The following is an 18,206-nucleotide window of genomic DNA, read 5'->3' on the forward strand; positions in this document are numbered from 1 at the left end:
TGGCACTAAAATAAAAAAGTTATTTTGCTATTATATGAGTGGTGATTTTTTCCATTTAGCCTCCTGACATTAGTAGAAACTTGCATCGGTTTGAATCAGTAAACAGCAAAGACTTAATGTGGCCAAGTTTGGTTTATAATATAGTGTATCTCAGCTTTTTGATACAGATATATCAAACAGTGCATTTAATCTTTCCTTTGATTGGTTTTAAATTGACATTGTGTTTTACTGTAGTAGATGACATCTACTGTTATACATAACTGCAAAAGCCTCAAAGTCCCCCTTAAGTACAGTGAGTACAGTAATTGATTAGAAGTTATTTCGGACTGCATCAATTAGTCACTGAACAGATTAGTTAACGACTACTGTCTCAACTGAATAATCATTGTAGTAATTTTTCAACAAATGCTGGTTGTAGCCTCGTGTCAATTTGATTCTTTACTTAATATGATAGTAAACTGATTATCTCTGGGTTATGGTCTGTTGGTCAGACACAACATAACATTGGAGATGTCATCTTGGGCTGTTGAAAATTATACAAAGCATATTAATCTACAGATTAAAAAATAATGAAAATAATAGTTATTTGTTTTTGTTAACCAATTGTAAATAAAATTAATTCACTTAAAAAATGCTGCTTTGACTCTGATGCAGCTTGTAATCTGTAAAGTAAATAAACGATTCAAATGAAATGATTGTAGCGGAGTAAAAAGTAGAATATCTGCCTTGGAAATGTAGTGGAGTGGAAGCATAAAGTGGCAGTAAACAGAGACACTCAAGTAAAGTACAAATTCCTCACATTGTACTAAAGTACATAGCTTGAGTTAATGTACTTCAACTCAAATTAGCCTGTAGCCACGGCTACATGTATTGTGCTACATGTACAACATGAAAGCACAATACATCTGAAAATGAGGTTCTTTATTTCAGCTTCATCGTCGTTCTTAGCTTTATGGAAAAGAGATATGCGTCCTCTGTACTCCATCTTCCTTGAAACTGTCTGATTTGGAAGGAGACATCTTTGTTGTTCACAGAAAACCAACAAATAAAGCTTCGAAGCTGCTCTCTTCTCATCAAAAACTGGTTATGTACGGGAACCTTTGACCTTTGCCATTATTCTGCACCAAACTAAATACATTTAAAAAAATGAATTGTGTGAATAGAATTGTGATTTTATTTTTATTGCGTATGAAAGGGTAATTTATGGGAGTGGGGAGGGTAGCCAGAAATGGCCTCCAGAGCAGCAGTATGAGACCACTTGCCTATTGTGAGAGAGACACTTAAAAACAAACAAAAACAAACAAAAACAAAAAAAGTGTGTGTGTTGTCAAATCTGCCTAGCAACAGCCACCGGTCCTCATAACTACAGCAGAAAAAGATTTATTTTACTTTGAGTGTTCTTAAATCTGAAGTGACATTCTCACTCAGTACTCCCATCTAGTGAAACATTTGATGTTTGCACCATTCTAGCTACAGTGGAAGTAGGGGCCCTCACAAGGCATAGAGGAGACGTGGACCTCACAAAGATTTATAGACATGTATGTGTGTGTGTGTGTGTGTGTGTGTGTGTGTGTGTGTGCCTGTGTCTGTGTCTGTGTCCGTGTGTGTGTGTGTGTGTCTGTGTGTATCTTCATCTCTCTCGCGCTCTGTTTAGATACTGACATATATAAAAGCACACAAATATAACATCGCATTTGTCAATCGCGGTGTTTTATTTTGAAAATTGTTTTAATTTTGAAAATTGACCGGATTCTCTCGTTGTTTCATGTGTGACTTCCTGCCAGGATTGACGCGATCGCTCGCGGCTCGCGCAAAAAATAGACCAGACGCCGAAACGATCGCTGCAGGGCGCGAGCCGGCCGCGGAGGTGTGCGCCGCGGCGCGTCTGGTGTGAACGACACAATCAGTTAACATGGGCGCCGAAAGGAAACGGGCTCCGCTCCGCGGCTATTCGCGGCGCTTTGGCGTCCGGTGTGTTCCCGGCGTGACGGGGTCCTTATTTGTGGTGGAGATTCGAATATACAATTACAACCCTCCCTTGTCTCCACTAATGTAACAAAAAGAATTAATTCTGAGTCGGTCACTGTTAAGAAACTTCTTCTTGAAGCAGGTATGATGGATGTTTGGAGGCAACTATACCCAACAGTACACCAGTTTACCTTTTTCTCCCACCCCCATAATGTTCATTCAAGAGTTGACTACTTTTTCATGTTTAATTCAGAAAGACACAGAATCTTAAAGTGTCAAATAGGGGTCAAAGATATCTCAGACCACGCAGATGTATATCTATCCCTACATCTGGACACTGAAATTAAAGACACAACATGGAGGCTTAACACAAGTTTACTAAATGATCCTTTGTGCAACCAATACATTCATAAGGAATTTAAAGAATATCTATAACAAAATGATAATTGAAAAAGTGTCTCCAGGTACTGTATGGGATGCCGCTAAGGCAGTAATAAGGGGAAAACTTATATTGTGATCCTCAATTAAAAAGAGGGAGAAACAGAAGCAAATAAAAGACTTATTACAGGAACTGAAAAACCTAGAAATGAAACTTGGAACTTAATGATCCCAAATTATTAGATCATATAAAACTCACTAAACAAAACTTAAACAAACTATATGATAGTCACGAGGAGATAAATGCAAAGTTCATCAAACAATGGTACTATGATAATGGACCAAGAGCTTAAAGAACTGTTAGCCTGGAGGATAAGAAGGCAACAAGAGGAAAGATCCATCCATAAAATTAAGGATGCGCAATCTGGAAAAATATGTTATAAATTAAAAGAAATACAAAAGTCCTTTGAAAATTACTATAAAGATTTATACACACAACCGAAAGGAGCTGATCCTTCGAGTATTATACATTTTCTTAACTCACTGGATTTACCATCCATTGGATAAAAAAATGATGAATGAAATAACACAAAAAGAGCTGAATAATGCGATCTCGAGAATCAAAACAAACAAAATGCCAGGTGAGGACGGATACTCCACAGAATGGAACAAAACATTCAGAGAGTTACTATCACCAACATTATTGAAATGCTTTAATTTTACACTTAATGGAGGAGAAATACCAACGTCTTGGAGACATGCCATAATCTCAGTAATCCCTAAGGAGGGCAAAGATAAATCTGAGTGCAGTTCACACAGACCTATATCGATTTGAAACTTAGATTATAGACTATATGCCTCAATAATCACAGAAAGATTAGAAAATATTATCCCGGACATAATAGATGAAGACCAGATGGGGTTCCTTAAAACCAGACAGACACAAGATAACGTAAGACGGGCCTTACATTTAATGGAGCATATGAGCAAAAATAAAGACGAATCCATTGTTCTCAGCCTTGATGCCGAAAAGGCATTCGATTCAGTTAGTTGGGAATACATATACTTAACATTACATAAATTTGGCTTTGATATTAAAGTCGTCTCATATCTAAAAAATTTATATCATTCTCCCTCAGCCAGAATCAAAATAAACGGTAGTTTGACCGACCCTGTGCCACTTGAAAGAGGCTTTCGGCAGGGATGTCCCTTAAGTCCGGCCTTGTTTGCACTATTTATCGAACCTCTGGCTCAGGCAATGAGGGAAGACCAGGACATAAGAGGAATTTGGATTAAAGACACTGAGTATAAGACCTGCCTATACGCAGACGACGTATTGATCACTCTTTCGCAGCCAGATTTGAGTTTACCAAAATTAATGTCCTCCTTGAAAACATTTGGTTATTACTCAGGTTACAAGTTAAACACTCTCATTTAACTATATTCCCTCCGTACAAATAAATAACCTGTGCAATTTTAAATGGGAGAATAATATAATTAAATATTTACGAATAAAAATTCCAAAGGATTTAACCAACATCTACGCAACTAACTATCTGCCAATTACTAAGGAGATAAAGACATATTTAAATAAATGGAGCTTATTACCACTGGACTTACATAACCGAATAGACATAGTTAAAATGAACATCTTACCACGACTGCTTTTTCTTTTTCTGTTAATACCAATAGAAATACCTGAAAAACAATTAACAGAGTGGAAGAGAATGCTATCTGGGTTCATCTGGAAAGGCCTTAAACCAAGGATCAGGTACAAAACACTGCAACTGTCCAAAGAAAAAGGAGGACTATCTTTGTCAAACATAGTGAACTACTACAAATCTGCACAGCTTAGATATTTGATTTATTTGTGCAACCCATGTTAATATGTTAAATGGAAAAATCTAGAACTAAGCCAACTGGACATTCCCCTCCAGAGCTTGTTTGGAGACAGAAATCTATACTTGCTGCATAAACAAACGTTAAGTGGTTGGACAAAAACGCCCCGAAACATTTGGTTTGGTGAATGTCGTAAATACAAACTGGAAAACCACATCAAACTATTACGATGGGTGGCACATGATAAAGATTTTAAACCCGCCCAGATTGATGGGCGTTTCAAACAGTGGCTCTCCAAAGGTATTACAACATACTGTCTTATTTCTGATAAAGGGAGACTACACTGTTTTCAAAAACTTAAGGACAACTACAATTTAGAAAATCAAGACTTCTTCAGATACCTTCAAGTTAGAGCTCATTTTAACTGTGATATAAGAACAACAGAGGAAGGCAATTCTGATTTAATTAACATTTTGATTGACACATACAAATCTAAACTAAACCAGAAATTGATTTCCCGAATCTATTCCTGTTTACAATCACTCGATGGCTTTTCCACTCTTTATGTTAAATCCAACTGGGAAAAAGAAGCAAAAATAACCATTTCAGAAGATGAATGGCTAAATATTTGTAAAACTCAAATGAGCACTTCCAGTTCAGGTCACTGGAGGGAGTTTTCGTGGAAAAATATGACTCGATTTTTTATCACTCCAAAAATTAAACAGCATCAGAAAGGTCAGCCCAGTTATGGAAGGTGCTGGAAAGAGTGTGGGAATGCTCAGGCGGACCATTTCCATGTCTTCTGGGACTGTCCGATTATACGATCCTATTGGCAGGATGTAGTGGAGGAAATTAAAACAATAGTAGGCTTTGAGATTAAACATGACTTTTGCACAATTTATCTTGGTAATATATCCCCCACAATCAATGTTACTGTTAAATATTTGATTAACATAATGTTGGTTGCCACTAAAAAAGCTATTACAAGAAGATGGCTATCAAAATAGTCCCCATCGAAAGAGGAGTGGATTGTAATTGTTAAAGAAATATATGACATGGAAAAACTGACTTTTTCCTTGAACCTGTGTATGGCAAATTCACTACATACTGGAGGAAATGGACAGCTCATCTCGTATAATTTTTATTTATTTATTTATTTTTTCATTTGTTTTTTGTTTGAGTAAATTGCCCTCTAATGTCCTATTCGATGTACTCTCTCAGTGCTTATTGTGCACCCACATGAGAGGGCTTCTGTCCTGTTTTGATGGGAAGGAAAGACTATGGACAAGTGGAACAAAAGGACTGAAGTGTCTCTTAACCCTGGACCTAGCTCTATCTCTTTTTTTTCTTTCTTGGATACTGTAAAATCTATGATGTAACAAAAATAAAGTTAAAAAAAAAAAAAAAAGCTATCATCCTTTTGAAAACATCCTATTTACTCCTTACAAGTCATGAATCTTGTTCATCTGCCATAAACTTTTTTTTGCCTTCTGAGGCTACAAATCGTGCGGTTACCATTTCAAAATGCTTTCAATGACATTCCAAATTCATTTATGAGTTGTATTGGCAGCCTGGAAGACTGTTGGGAGTGTTTTTCATGCTGTGCGCGGACATAACATAGTTTTCCGGAGCTGAATTGCTAAGTGGTAGAAACTATTAAACAACAAAGGGACGGCGGCCAATGAAACACCATCGCGTCCTACAACTTCACAGCACGTTCCTTCTGAAACACAAAACCCCACTTTGCTATCCACAAGAGCTGGAATGCCCAAACCTCTACATTACATTGGGTTACATTTTTCCCATTCTGTGAAGACAACAACGAGCATTGGCCAATTATTGATGTAAACACAGTTTCTTGTGTCTACATTTATTTTCTGGAGGATGGGAAATACTTTTTTGGTTTTTCTATAAAGAACTATGGTTTGCTTTTATGGAGTTGTCCCAGTTTGGGTTGTAGTTTACTTTTAACTAAAATATCCTGTAACTTCTTGTTTCTCCTATATGCTGATATGATCCTAAATTCCTGCATAACAGAATTGTTACTTTGAGTGTTTTCAAAGATCCTCTTTATTCTGTTGTTAATGTGGTTACTAAGGCTGGAGTAGGTTATCGGGGGGATGGGTGTTTTGATGTTTTGCTCCTTTATCTCCAGGAACAATTTTCAATTTTTTCTCAGGAAACTTCTGGAGTAGCCTATCTTCATTAACGACCCCATACAGGGTATGGCTGAGTGGCCATTTCAAAACTGTGGACTGGCTGCAGATTCTGTGGAATCTTAAGAGCTGAGATTTAACAAGGCCTTTGAATGTAAATTTTGGCTGAAAGCTGTTTTTGTCTAGTGAGTATCTTTAAAATAAACTTTTGTGTCCAATGTGTTAGTGCGGTTAAATTCAGGGCCTTTGTAGGTGGTGGTGTCTAAATTGATTGTGTGAAATTATGTGTGGTGAGTTTAACTTTAATTGATGGATGGTGCCCGTTTAGAATGTTTATGATCTCTAAAAATGTGTCTGGGCCATGTAATGTGTCAATGTGCCCCAGATGTCATCTAAATATCTAAAGTAGTGTGTGGGCTTGTGTGTGCATTTCTCAAAAACTGTTTCTTCCCAGTCAGCAACATTCGGCACATTGGCAAGGAAAAACTTCCTTTTAACAGGCAGAAACCTCGAGCAGAACCAGACTCATGTTGAATAGCCATCTGCCTTGACTGAATGGGCCAAAAATGGGATAGAAGGAGATGCACCCAAATTGGTGTGTAAGATCATCTCACTACCCTACAGGTCTGCACCAAGTTTGGTGTCCCTAGCTCATTCCTTTGGTGTACCTCTCATAGACTCCCATTCAAAAATCAGCCTAAGTGTCATGGATCTGGTCGGTCCAAGTAGCAAGAGACTGAGACGCTTAGCGAAAAATAAGGCAAAATCTTTATTGCTCGTAACCAAAAGAGCAATGGGGAAAAACAACACTCTGAAGCACCGGCGGCAGTGGCAGGAGGCTGACTGGAGATGAGAGTGATTCTTCAGTGGAAAACTCAGGAAACAGAGCAGGGAGTGAGGCGCACCACACTGAAAAAACATAGAGAAAAAATGAAAAACTGACTTGAGTCTTCAGTGAGAAAGAGCACTGGAGAATGCACTATCAGATGACACAGAATCTGGCAGAGTAGTGGAGTCTGAGCCGGTTTTTTTATCTGGTGGTAATGTGGGAATCTTCTCAGAATTCATAATCCTCAATCCTTTCACCACTTTTTCTTCGCCGTATGCTGCAGGCCTTTTCAACTAAATTCAGTGATTCTCAAACTGTGGGGCGGCATGACGGGGGGGTGCGCCACCGCTCCTGTGTTTCTTTTACGTTTGGAAAATGTAGCAGGCGGAACTATGTTTTGACATCGGACAACCCGGGCTCATTTTCGGGTGGCACAGTACACAAACGCGTTGCCCTCGCATATGTCAATGATTTCTGTGAGAAGCACATCACATGTAGACTTCCACACTCTAATTGTACTCTTTTCTTCACTGTAATAAGTCTTAATTCACAATCTACTTTAATCTGATCACTTGGCTTTGCTTCACTCCCCCAACACACCTGCACCTCTGCTCTCTGCACAGCTGCTGGCCCCGCCCCCTCTTTCTGTCTGTCTGCTGTGTTGACTGCCTTCATGAGCAGTCTGTTTAATTAAGTTAAGTTAAATATTTTCTCTCACAATTCAAAACAGCACGTGAGCCGCGTGTGCATGAGGGACGTTATTAATGACGTAGCGATCAAAACGATCGATCGATTGTTACCAAATGACATCTGCGCCTTTTTATCAGCTTTATAAACAGCGACAAGCAATGCATTTATAGTAGGGACGTACGGAGATACACAGTATGATTGTTTAGATTAGATTGCGTAACAGAACTGCATATGATTGTATGCGGACAGAGAGCGTCCGATGTCGGACCCTCATTTACCGTTAGAACACTGTGTGAGGAGTAAACTGGTGGGGGGGGACATTTTTCAGTCTCCAAAGGGGGGCTTGACAGAAAAAGTTTGAGAACCACTGACTTAATTAATCCAACAAATAATCCACATACGCTTGCAAAACGCCAAGAGAGTACATGTCCTTACACTTATTCTCATTATTAATCAGAAAAAACAACAGCACACCTGCATTCACTCTCTTTAGATCCGCTAGCCTAATTGCCTCGTTAAACCATCACGAAACAGGATTCCTTCAAACTCGACAGAAAGAAAATAAAACTCACCAAAACCGTCTTGGTTAGACTTTTTGATGCTCCAACGATGCGGTAAATCGAAATAAATCCTTATTTCGTCGAGTCAAATGTGAAAAAACGACTCTGTAGTGATATTAAGTGGAGGAGACATCCAGGTTACGTCCGGAACATGGCCGAAGGGATGGGATGAGGGAGTGGTCAACTGCCAAAAGCCCATGATGCACATCGACAACAGTCAAAAAAAATATGTGATGACGCAAGTGTTTTTAATATGCGCCCCCGTGACTACCTCCAAAGTCAAGTTGACATACATTACTAATTCAGGTAGACTTGGATTTTCATTTTAACGTTTATTTTGTAGTTGAGACGCTTTTAACTAGTAATTTATTGTTGTAACAACAATTTAAGTTATCCTTTGTCATACTAACATAGAATAATTTGCTAAAATAACAAATAAGCAAAAATCCATTTTACAGTGTAGGAACAGGGCACAGACGAAACCTCATCAGGTTAGGCCCGAAGTCTGCATTTTCATTGGTGCCCAGGAAAAAATCTGACGCTTGAGAAGTGTCATTTTCTGGTTTTCTCCTACGAACAGGGCACAGAGGAAATTGCTTCAGGCTAGGGCCAAAGTCATATTTGTAGACTCTGTGTTCTGTTTTGTCATTCAAGGAGAACCTTGAGGCCATGTTAACAAAGGGTTTCACAGCAGGTATGTGACGTGTGGAGTGTGTGTTGGGGTTATATAGTGTAAGGTATGATTAGTGGGAATGCTATTTATAATAATAATGATTATGTTATTATATTACTATTCTGTACGTTTTTTGGACCTCTAGCGCTTGCGCATGCTTTCAGCTACAGAAGCAGTTCAACTATTAAACTGTTCATCATCTTCAGCACATCATGGCGTGCGATTTTCACATTTCTACTCTTTGTACTTTTTAAAATATTCAGCTTTTTCCACATTTTTTTTTTACAATGAAAACAGGTGGGAAAAATCTTCAACTTTACTTCAACTCAGTCAACTTTGAGATGCTACGGATTGAGCTTTAGCATTTTAGCTTTAAAATGTTCTCAATTGTTTCAACTATTTATGCTGTTTTTACTTTTTTGCTATCTTTTACAGTTTTTGAATAATCATTGTTTAAGTTTTATGCAGCTTTTAGCCTTTTCCACATTTTAACATTAGTGTGTATTGCGTGAAATGTTCGGCGCTAGAGTGGATGATGTCATGAGAGTGTGAGGGGTGTTTAAAATATTTCAAACTTTTTCCGAACAAATTGCTCCTCAGCCCACAATTTTAACTCCACACACATAAATTTACCATCATCCCTAAACCTTACCCTAACCCTGCCAAAATGTAGGAGATCTTCTCCTCTACCAGAGAAAAAAGGTTGGAGGCCAAACGGATTAACGGTTAAGGCACAATGAGCTTCAAAGCAACGGGAGCGCCGAAAAACTCTCCATCTGTGATAATGTTAAATTTGCGTTCAGCTTCCTCGAGCGAACCATTTGGGAGCACTTTCGTATTTCACTTCGGGGTCCACATTTCTGCGACACAAAGATAAAAAACACATCTACGCGTTGGGCAGACTCTCTACATGCTCACAGTATCATCATTTTGATGACACTAGTTACTTTTACACCTTAAAATTTCCAGTTTTTCAAGACATGTATCAGATTTTCTGCACTTAAATCTACTGTCTCGGCTGTCTAAGTTGCTTAATGACTGCTTTTAGCTTCAGCTGTTTCAGGAAAAGGCAATGGCCGCGTTTCCCAGATTCGATCGTTCTTAAGGACTTAAGAAGGCTCTTAAGAAGGGTTCGGCTAAGAAGGAGCGCTAAGATAGGGGTGTTTCCCAGACGCGTTCTTAACTGCCTTCTTAAGATCCCGCCAAAGAAGCTTCTTAAGAAGCTCTTAGTGGGAGCTGTCCACCGCCGTGGTGCTGAAACTAAATCAATCGATGCCAGGCAAATCGATCACCCACCACTTTATCAGCGCATAAATCACACACAACACCCTGTGGTCCCCACACACAGGTGCAATTAGGCTACGTGCGCGCGTGTGTGTGTGTGATCACAGCTAACAGGTGTATCCAAGTAGTAATCAAGCCCATTAACGCATATATACCCCCCTGTGGCTAGGCACACACATGTGAGAATGGAAAAAGCAGCCAGCAAATGAAACAAGAGGTCACCCTCGTTTACCGCAGAGAAGATGGCCGTATTAGTGGACGAGGTCTGGCAGCACCGTGATGTGTTATTTGGGGGAACAAAGGGCAAAAAAAACATTGCATTAAAGAACCGAATTTGGCAGGCCATAGCCCAAAAGATGTCCCCCTCTAGTCCCTGTGGCCTGCGAGACTGGGGTGCTGTAAGAAAGAAGTGGCAGGAGTTCCAAAGCCAAACCAAAAAAAAAGTGCAAAGGTAAGGCACGGGTGGTGGCGCACCTGGTGCTACAACCCTCACTCCGGATGAGGAAAAAGTCCTTTCCATAATTGGAAAGACGGCCTCTGAAGGCATTAGTGGGGGCATCGATCTTCTGGGGGACGAGGGCCTCTCAGAAAACAGCGAGGGAGAGGAGGAGGAGGAGCCATCTGGGAGCAGAGCGGCGACATACACGTCCCCAGGAGAGGACGACCCCCCACAACCGAGCCCTGTCTCTGCGCGCCAACCAGCAGGGCCCGGTGTCCGCATGCGGGGAGGCTTAACAGGGCGGGCCCCCATAACGACCTGCACCTGCAGCGAGACGCTGGTGCGTCTCGAGAGGGAGAAACTGGCGGTGCTGCGGGGGATAGAGGGCCAACTGGAGAGACAGACTGCCCTCTAGGAGGAGATGGTGCAGATCTAACGCCAGAAGTTGGAGCTGCACCGGAGACAGCTGGCACTTGCCGAGGCGCAGTTCAACCGTCCCTCCATCTCGGTCCCAATAATTCTCCCCCAGGATGGAGGTAAGGGGCATTTCTATTTTTTTTTCTCCGCATTGCACAATGTATCCCGTTCAATTTCACTAATCAATCTCCCTTCATTGCAGGTGATGCAGATGCAGACGCCCAGTAACGACAGCGGTGCCACTGCTTTTCCTTTTCAACCATGTGTTGTGTGGATCATTTTGCGTCATTTCCTAGCTTTCAAGCCCTATACATGATAGTTGATATGGGTTGTGTGATGGTAGTGGGTTTAATGTTGGGAGTAGGGTGGTGCTGATATCAGTGCTTGGTGACTGGTGGTGACGGGGTAGGGGCTGATAGACATCAAAAGAGATTCACAAGCTCTTCTCTGGTCTGGACACCAGCTTGGTGGAATGCTGCTCGGGATTCGCAGGGGGCGGGGTTGGGGGCTTCGTCTTCCGATGTTTCCCCATCTTCATCCACAGGAGGCGGCTCATCTGCTCCAACGTGCACTGCTATGTTGTGCAGCATGGCTGTGACAACAATCACGCTGCAACATTTCACAGGTGACAAGCGCAGCCCCCCCGACGAACGATGGATACATCGGTAACGAGACTTCCACCTGCCAAACACCCGTTCAATGTGGGTCCTGGTGTGTGTGTGGGCCTCATTGAACCTCTCCTCCTGTGGTGTTGCTGGGTTGGTTATCGGTGTCACGAGGTAACTCCGGAGAGGGTAGCCACTGTCCCTGAGGAAGATGCTCCTGCCGAACTCTCCTCTGCCAGCCTTCTGCCCCACAGCTGAGTTGGCCCACACGAAGCTGTCGTGTGTGCCTCCTGGCCACCTGGCAACGATGTCTGTGATGAGGCCATCGTGGTCCACCGCCACCTGAGTGTTGATGGCAGCGTAAGGTTTCCTCCCAATCCAGCACGGATCCACCAGGGAGGGATTGTGGATTGGGATCAGTGTGCCATCCACGACACCAATCACCCGGGGGATCCCAGCCATGGCATGAAATCCATGGTGGACCTGGCGGACCTCGTCCCGTGTGGTGGGCATTCTGATGTGTGTCCGGGCATGGCACAGGAGGATCGGTGTCACGGCTGCCACACTCCGTGAAACCGATGCATTGCTGAGGCCGGTGCCGTCCCCCACCACATCCAGGAAGCTCCCCACTGCGTAAAAAATAATGCGCGGCCAGGAGCTGCACCTCTGGGCTGAGGGCAAAATTGCAGCGGGTTGCCCTCTGGATGTGTGGTGACACTAGCATGACGAGGCGTTGGATCTCCACACAGGGAAGCCGGAACTTGGACTGGACAGCCCGGTCCGACAGCACATTAAGTGGGGAGAAGTGCTGACGCACATAGGCATTTATGTAAACCATCTGGCTTCGCGCACGGTGACGCTGTTGGTTAGCAGCGAGAATATGCTGTATTGCAGCCATGGTGTCTCACACGCGTGGACTTCAGCAACGCCTTCCCTGATATCCCTGATATCTGTGAAATACCACAGGGTTGTTGATGTTTTTATAGCTAATGTAAACTCATATGCAGATGCCGAATGTGTGTGAAAACGTAATGAGTGATAGTAATGATGATTCATATTATTTATGTAGCTACAGGAACACATGGGCATGAGCTCCTGTGCAGTCTCTTGCCGAGGTTGTTCCAGGCCCAGCGTTGAGCTACTTCCCATGGTTCTCTCCAGTTTCCTGTGAGCACCTGGGAGAGCTCTGCGGACAGTCTGTCGATCTCGTCAGTGTAGTGTCCATCAAGGATTACTCGAGTATTGTAGCCCCAGTTTCTAGCATTGCCTTCCAGGAGGAGCAAGGTTTTCCCTGTCGGGCAAGCTGGTTCGATGAGATCCATCAGTTCCTTCATCTTGCGTAGCAGGCTGGGAGGATCCGGTCTGGACTCTTTGTTGTGGTCCACGCTGACAGTAATATTGCGCAGGTGGTGTACCATACGGATCAAATTAAACATTATTCTCACCGTGATTTGAAAAGAGCTCTGACACTGTGTCATTTGTCTTTTCCTGTGGTGCTGTGTGTGTGCTGTGGTGTAGCCTCTCTGGTAGTGTGTGTTGTCAGCCCGGGGCTGGCGTCTACCTTTGTGGCTCATACTTACCTAACAAATTTAACAAGGCTTAGTTGGCACCGTTAGGTATCGACCTGTGTTAGATTTGTGTTTTTGTGCTGTAGGCTGAGTCCTCCGGAGTGCTGTTTCTGCTGGAGGGCTGCTGCAGCGTGTGGAGAGGTCCTTTGTGAAGGTCTCCTGAGTAAACTGAGTAAGGTATCAACCTAAGTCAGTTTTGATCCTTGTTGGTCCTCTGTGGAGAGAGTTCTCTTCCGTGGAGGGAGGGTTCGTCCTTCTGGTTCTTGCTGGAGGTGGAAGCTTGTCCTTTCTCTCGGAGGGTTAGGGTTAGGGTTAGGGGTTAGGTTCGGAACAACGGATCCTGCTTTCTAGAGCTGTCAGTTTTAACTGACTTGTGCTTCTAAAAAAGACAGGGAATGCATAGGCCATCTGTGGATTCCCTGATTCAAACCTCACTCTGATACTCGGCAGGTCGGGCTGAGAAAGCATGTCAAATTTATTTAATGTTCAGTCCAGTGGGATATCTGGTGTCGAGTTGACGAATCCAGTATCTCTCTGTCTGCTGCCGTTGTGCAGCTGTCCAATTAATGTTGTGTTCGAGTCCGCTCACTTCTAGTGATTGAAGGCCGTGTTCCAGAAAATGTGGGACTAATTTAGTGTGCATTTCTTTCTGGTTCTTAATGTTATATCTGTGTTGTGCCAGTCGGATTCGGATGGAATTCCCTGTTTCTCCTATGTACTGGCTCCCGCATTTGTTGCATGTGATGATGTACACGCAGTTTCTTGTGTCCAGATTGATTTTCTGGAGGATGGGAAATACCTGTTTGGTTCCCCTGTTCTTTACAGATTTTTTCTCTTTAAAGAACTGCGGTTTGTTTTTGTGTGGTTGTCCCGGTTTTGGTTTTAGTTTACTTTTGACTAAGATGTCCTGTAAGTTTTTGTTTTTCCTATATGCTGATATGATCCTAAATTCCTGCATCACAGAATTGTTCCTTTGAGTGTCTTCAAAGTTCCTTTTGATTCTGTTGTTAATGTGGAAACGTAGGCTAGAGTAAGTTGTTATCAGGGGGATGGGAGTTTTGAGGTTCTTCTCCTTTGTTTCCAGAAACGACTTTCGGATTTTCCTCAGGAAGCTCCGGGCGTAGCCTCTTTTCCTCAACGACCCATATAGAGTCTGAGTGGCCTTTTCAAATTCCGTGGACTGGCTGCAGATTCTGTGGAATCTTAAGAGTTGGGATTTAACAAGTCCTCTGAATGTGTGTTTTGGGTGGAAGCTGTTTTTGTGTAGTAATGAATGTGTGTCAGTATCTTTGAAATAAACCTTTGTGTCTAATGTGTTAGTGCGGTTAAAATCAGGGCCTTTGTATGTGGTGGTGTCTAAGAAATTAATTGAGGAGTTATGTGTGGTGTGTTTAACTTTGATCGATGTGTGGTGCGTGTTTAAGATGTTCATGAAGTCTAAAAATGTGTCTGTGCCGTGTGTCCATGTGCCCCAGATGTCATCTAAATATCTAAAGTAGTGTGTGGGTTTGTGTGTGCATTTCTCGAAGACTGTTTCTTCCCAGTCAGCCATGTAAATGTCCGCATAGGCTGGTGCGAATTTCTTGCCCATTGCTGTCCCTTTGATTTGGAGGTAAAATTCCTGGTTGAATTCAAAGTCGTTTTTCGTCAGGTTGATGAACAGGAGTTCCAGGATTTCTGCATCCGGTCTGTCTTTGTCCGGGTATTTGTTGAACCATTTCCTAACTGCTTTTAGTCCCTCTGTTGTTTCTATGTTAGTGTAGAGGCTGTCTACATCTATACTGAATAAAAACGCAGACTGTGGGACGGTGATGCCTCTGATTTTGGCTACAAAATCATAGGTGTCCTTTATGTAGCTAGGATGGCGGTTCGACAGAGGATTTAGAAAGAAATCTATGTATTCTGCCGTCCTGTAGGATTCACTGTTGCAGTCAGAGACAATCGGCCTTCCTGATGGAATCTCATACGGTTTAGGCCATGTGTCTGGTGCTTTGTGAATCTTGGGTAGTAGGTAGAATATCCTGGCTCTGGGTGCTTCTTTTCCCTTTAGGTAGCTGCTCTGTTTCGTATTTATGTATTTTTTGTCCAACAGCGTATCTATGATTTTATTTATGTCCTCCACTGTTTTTAGGTAAGTGGGTTCCTGTAGTTTCCTGTAGTGTTCCTGGTTGTTGAGCTGTCTCTCAGCCTCCCAGATGTACTGTTCTCTGTCCATGATCACTATAGCGCTTCCCTTGTCTGCTGGTTTAATGACTATGTTTCTGTTTTTGGCTAGGTTCCTGAGGGCTGTTACCTCCTCCTGCGTTAGGTTACAGTGATCTCTATGTTGTTCTGGCAGTACGTCTAGTGCTTCCCTGTCTAGGGTGATCAAGTCGGTGATTTCCTGGGCAATTTGTCCCCCTCTAGGCTCCCATTTGGATGTGGGCATGAAGGGTATCCTGTCCTTTTTTCTCTTGTTTTGGAAAAAGGCTGCCAGTTTTAGTTTCCTGTGGTATATTCCTATGTCCTGTCTTAGGTTATTCCTCTGTTGTTTGTGGATATCTAGCGTGGGGATGAAGGAAAGTCCTTTTTCCAGTAGTTTTATTTGGGGCTCTGTCGGTTGAAAGTTGTTGGCCAGGAGTACTATGTTCTTGCTCCCCTCCTCAGTTTGTAGGCTTGTGGGGATGTCTAGTTTAAATGCGTCATCCAGTGCTGCAGCATCTTTTCTGCTGTTTCTGTGGTCCAGTGGACGTTGTCCCTTGCTGTTTTAAAGTCCTGTTTCCGCAGTTTTGGGATGTGATTCGTATTCTCCATGATGTACTTATTCAGTGTATCCAGGTTCCTCTGTTGTTCCGGGGGTAGTGTGTCCGAGTAGTTGATCACCGGGATGTAGATTTCTGCGTCCGGGAATGCAAGTTTGGATGCTCTGCGAGCCTTCTGCACCTGCTTTATTGTTGTTTCCTTTGGTTTGTTTTCCCTGTTATTGATCCCGAAAGAGAGCACTACTTTCTTCACCGTGGTGTTGTCCCTGTGTGCTTGTAGCAGCGGTTCCACGTGGGAGAATTTAGCGCCCGGATAGCTGTCAATCTGGACATCCTCATTCGTGTGTGGTGGGATGTTAGCCAGATTCGAGTCACCGATGATGAGACAACTTTTCCGGGTTTTCAGGGACCAATCCAGGTTTTTCCTACTGGTGTTTGGGTGGCGTGTTGGTCTGTGAGTTGTTTTGGGAGTCTCGGTAGAGACTAGTGTCCGTTGTACAGTTACTGCGGGGAAGATGTGCGCCCTGGGAGGAGTGGGGGAGGAGGGAGAGGAGGCTGGAGAAGCCGGTGCAGTGGAGAGGTCAGGAAACGGGATGGAGAGAGAGGATGAAAGTTGATTCAAGTTAGGGTTAGTGTCCGGGGAAAGATTAGGGGACAAGGCAGCAGGAGACGGGAGCGAGGGAGAGGATGGAGGTGGGTTAGGGTTAGAGTCAGGGGAAGGGTTGGGAGACGAGGCAGCAGGAGCCGGGGTAGAGAGAGAAGATGAAATTTGGTTAGGGTTAGAGTTAGGGTCGAGGGAAAGGTTAATAGATAAGGCAGGAGGGTTCAGGTCAGGCATGCAGGGTGAAAGGTTAAGATTAGGCACAGATGAGTGAGAGGTGTGGGTAGAGAGGAGGGAAGCAGAAAATGGAGAGTGAGAAGGGAGGAGAGAAGCATCCAAGTTAGATGCTGGGGAGATGAGGGAGGCAGGCGCGCAGGATGCAGAGGCGGTGGGGGAGGCATGCAGGCGGGATCTCGGTCTAGGTGTTGGAGTGACCGAGTGGGTAGAGAGCTGCAGGGAAGAAGGTGCAAGTGGTGAGCCTGCCGGGGAAATCTCAGACGGCTGGAAGGCCGGAGGGGGAGTCGCGGCTGGTTCTGCGTTGCTCCTCTTTTTATTCTCACGGCTCCTGTTGTTCGGCGTGCGTCGGGTTTTTGGAATCTGAGGGAATTCTGTCTGTGACAGTGCCGGCGTGTCTGCAGGGGCGATCCTTGGAGGGATCGTCCAGGGGGCAGGATTTTCATTCTCTCCTGTGCTAGCACTCTGAGAGCTGTTGCCGGTCTCTGTCTCCCTCTCGGTTTCCTCCGTCAGCACGCTGTACCGGTTCTGAGTGGTGGTCGGTGGCTGTGAAGGTGTTGTTTTGGGGCTGTTTACGCTGATGATGATGGCCCTGGTGTGCTCCAGAGAGCTCCTGTGCAGTCTCTTGCCGAGGTTGTTCCAGGCCCAGCGTTGAGCTACTTCCCATGGTTCTCTCCAGTTTCCTGTGAGCACCTGGGAGAGCTCTGCGGACAGTCTGTCGATCTCGTCAGTGTAGTGTCCATCAAGGATTACTCGAGTATTGTAGCCCCAGTTTCTAGCATTGCCTTCCAGGAGGAGCAAGGTTTTCCCTGTCGGGCAAGCTGGTTTGATGAGATCCATCAGTTCCTTCATCTTGCGTAGCAGGCTGGGAGGATCCGGTCTGGACTCTTTGTTGTGGTCCACGCTGACAGTAATATTGCGCAGGTGGTGTACCATACGGATCAAATTAAACATTATTCTCACCGTGATTTGAAAAGAGCTCTGACACTGTGTCATTTGTCTTTTCCTGTGGTGCTGTGTGTGTGCTGTGGTGTAGCCTCTCTGGTAGTGTGTGTTGTCAGCCCGGGGCTGGCGTCTACCTTTGTGGCTCATACTTACCTAACAAATTTAACAAGGCTTAGTTGGCACCGTTAGGTATCGACCTGTGTTAGATTTGTGTTTTTGTGCTGTAGGCTGAGTCCTCCGGAGTGCTGTTTCTGCTGGAGGGCTGCTGCAGCGTGTGGA

The 18,206-nt window shown here is 43.7% G+C and overlaps 1 protein-coding gene across 1 annotated transcript; it reads right to left on the reverse strand.

Moving 5' to 3' along the window:
- Positions 1–11,655: 11,655 nt before the first annotated feature.
- On the reverse strand, positions 11,656–12,736 carry LOC138605244 (putative nuclease HARBI1). The gene is made up of 2 exons (XM_069677371.1): positions 12,586–12,736; positions 11,656–12,467 (listed from the first exon to the last, which is right to left on the reverse strand). Exons 1-2 carry the CDS (start codon positions 12,734–12,736, stop codon positions 11,656–11,658), a joined length of 963 nt encoding a protein of 320 aa, XP_069533472.1.
- Between the last annotated feature and the right edge of the window lie 5,470 nt (positions 12,737–18,206).

The sequence above is a fragment of the Semicossyphus pulcher genome, unplaced genomic scaffold (assembly GCF_022749685.1).
Source record: "Semicossyphus pulcher isolate SPU_LCO1_2020_fin unplaced genomic scaffold, fSemPul1.0.p SCAF_29, whole genome shotgun sequence".
Lineage (NCBI taxonomy): Eukaryota > Metazoa > Chordata > Actinopteri > Labriformes > Labridae > Semicossyphus > Semicossyphus pulcher.

Excerpts from the sequence above, each read along its gene's own strand:
- LOC138605244 (XM_069677371.1), bottom strand. The coding sequence starts at position 12,736 with ATGGCTGCAATACAGCATATTCTCGCTGCTAACCAACAGCGTCACCGT. Across the intron at positions 12,468-12,585 it reads GTCCAAGTTCCGGCTTCCCT|TGGGGAGCTTCCTGGATGTG; the intron begins GTGTGGAGATCC and ends TTTTTTACGCAG.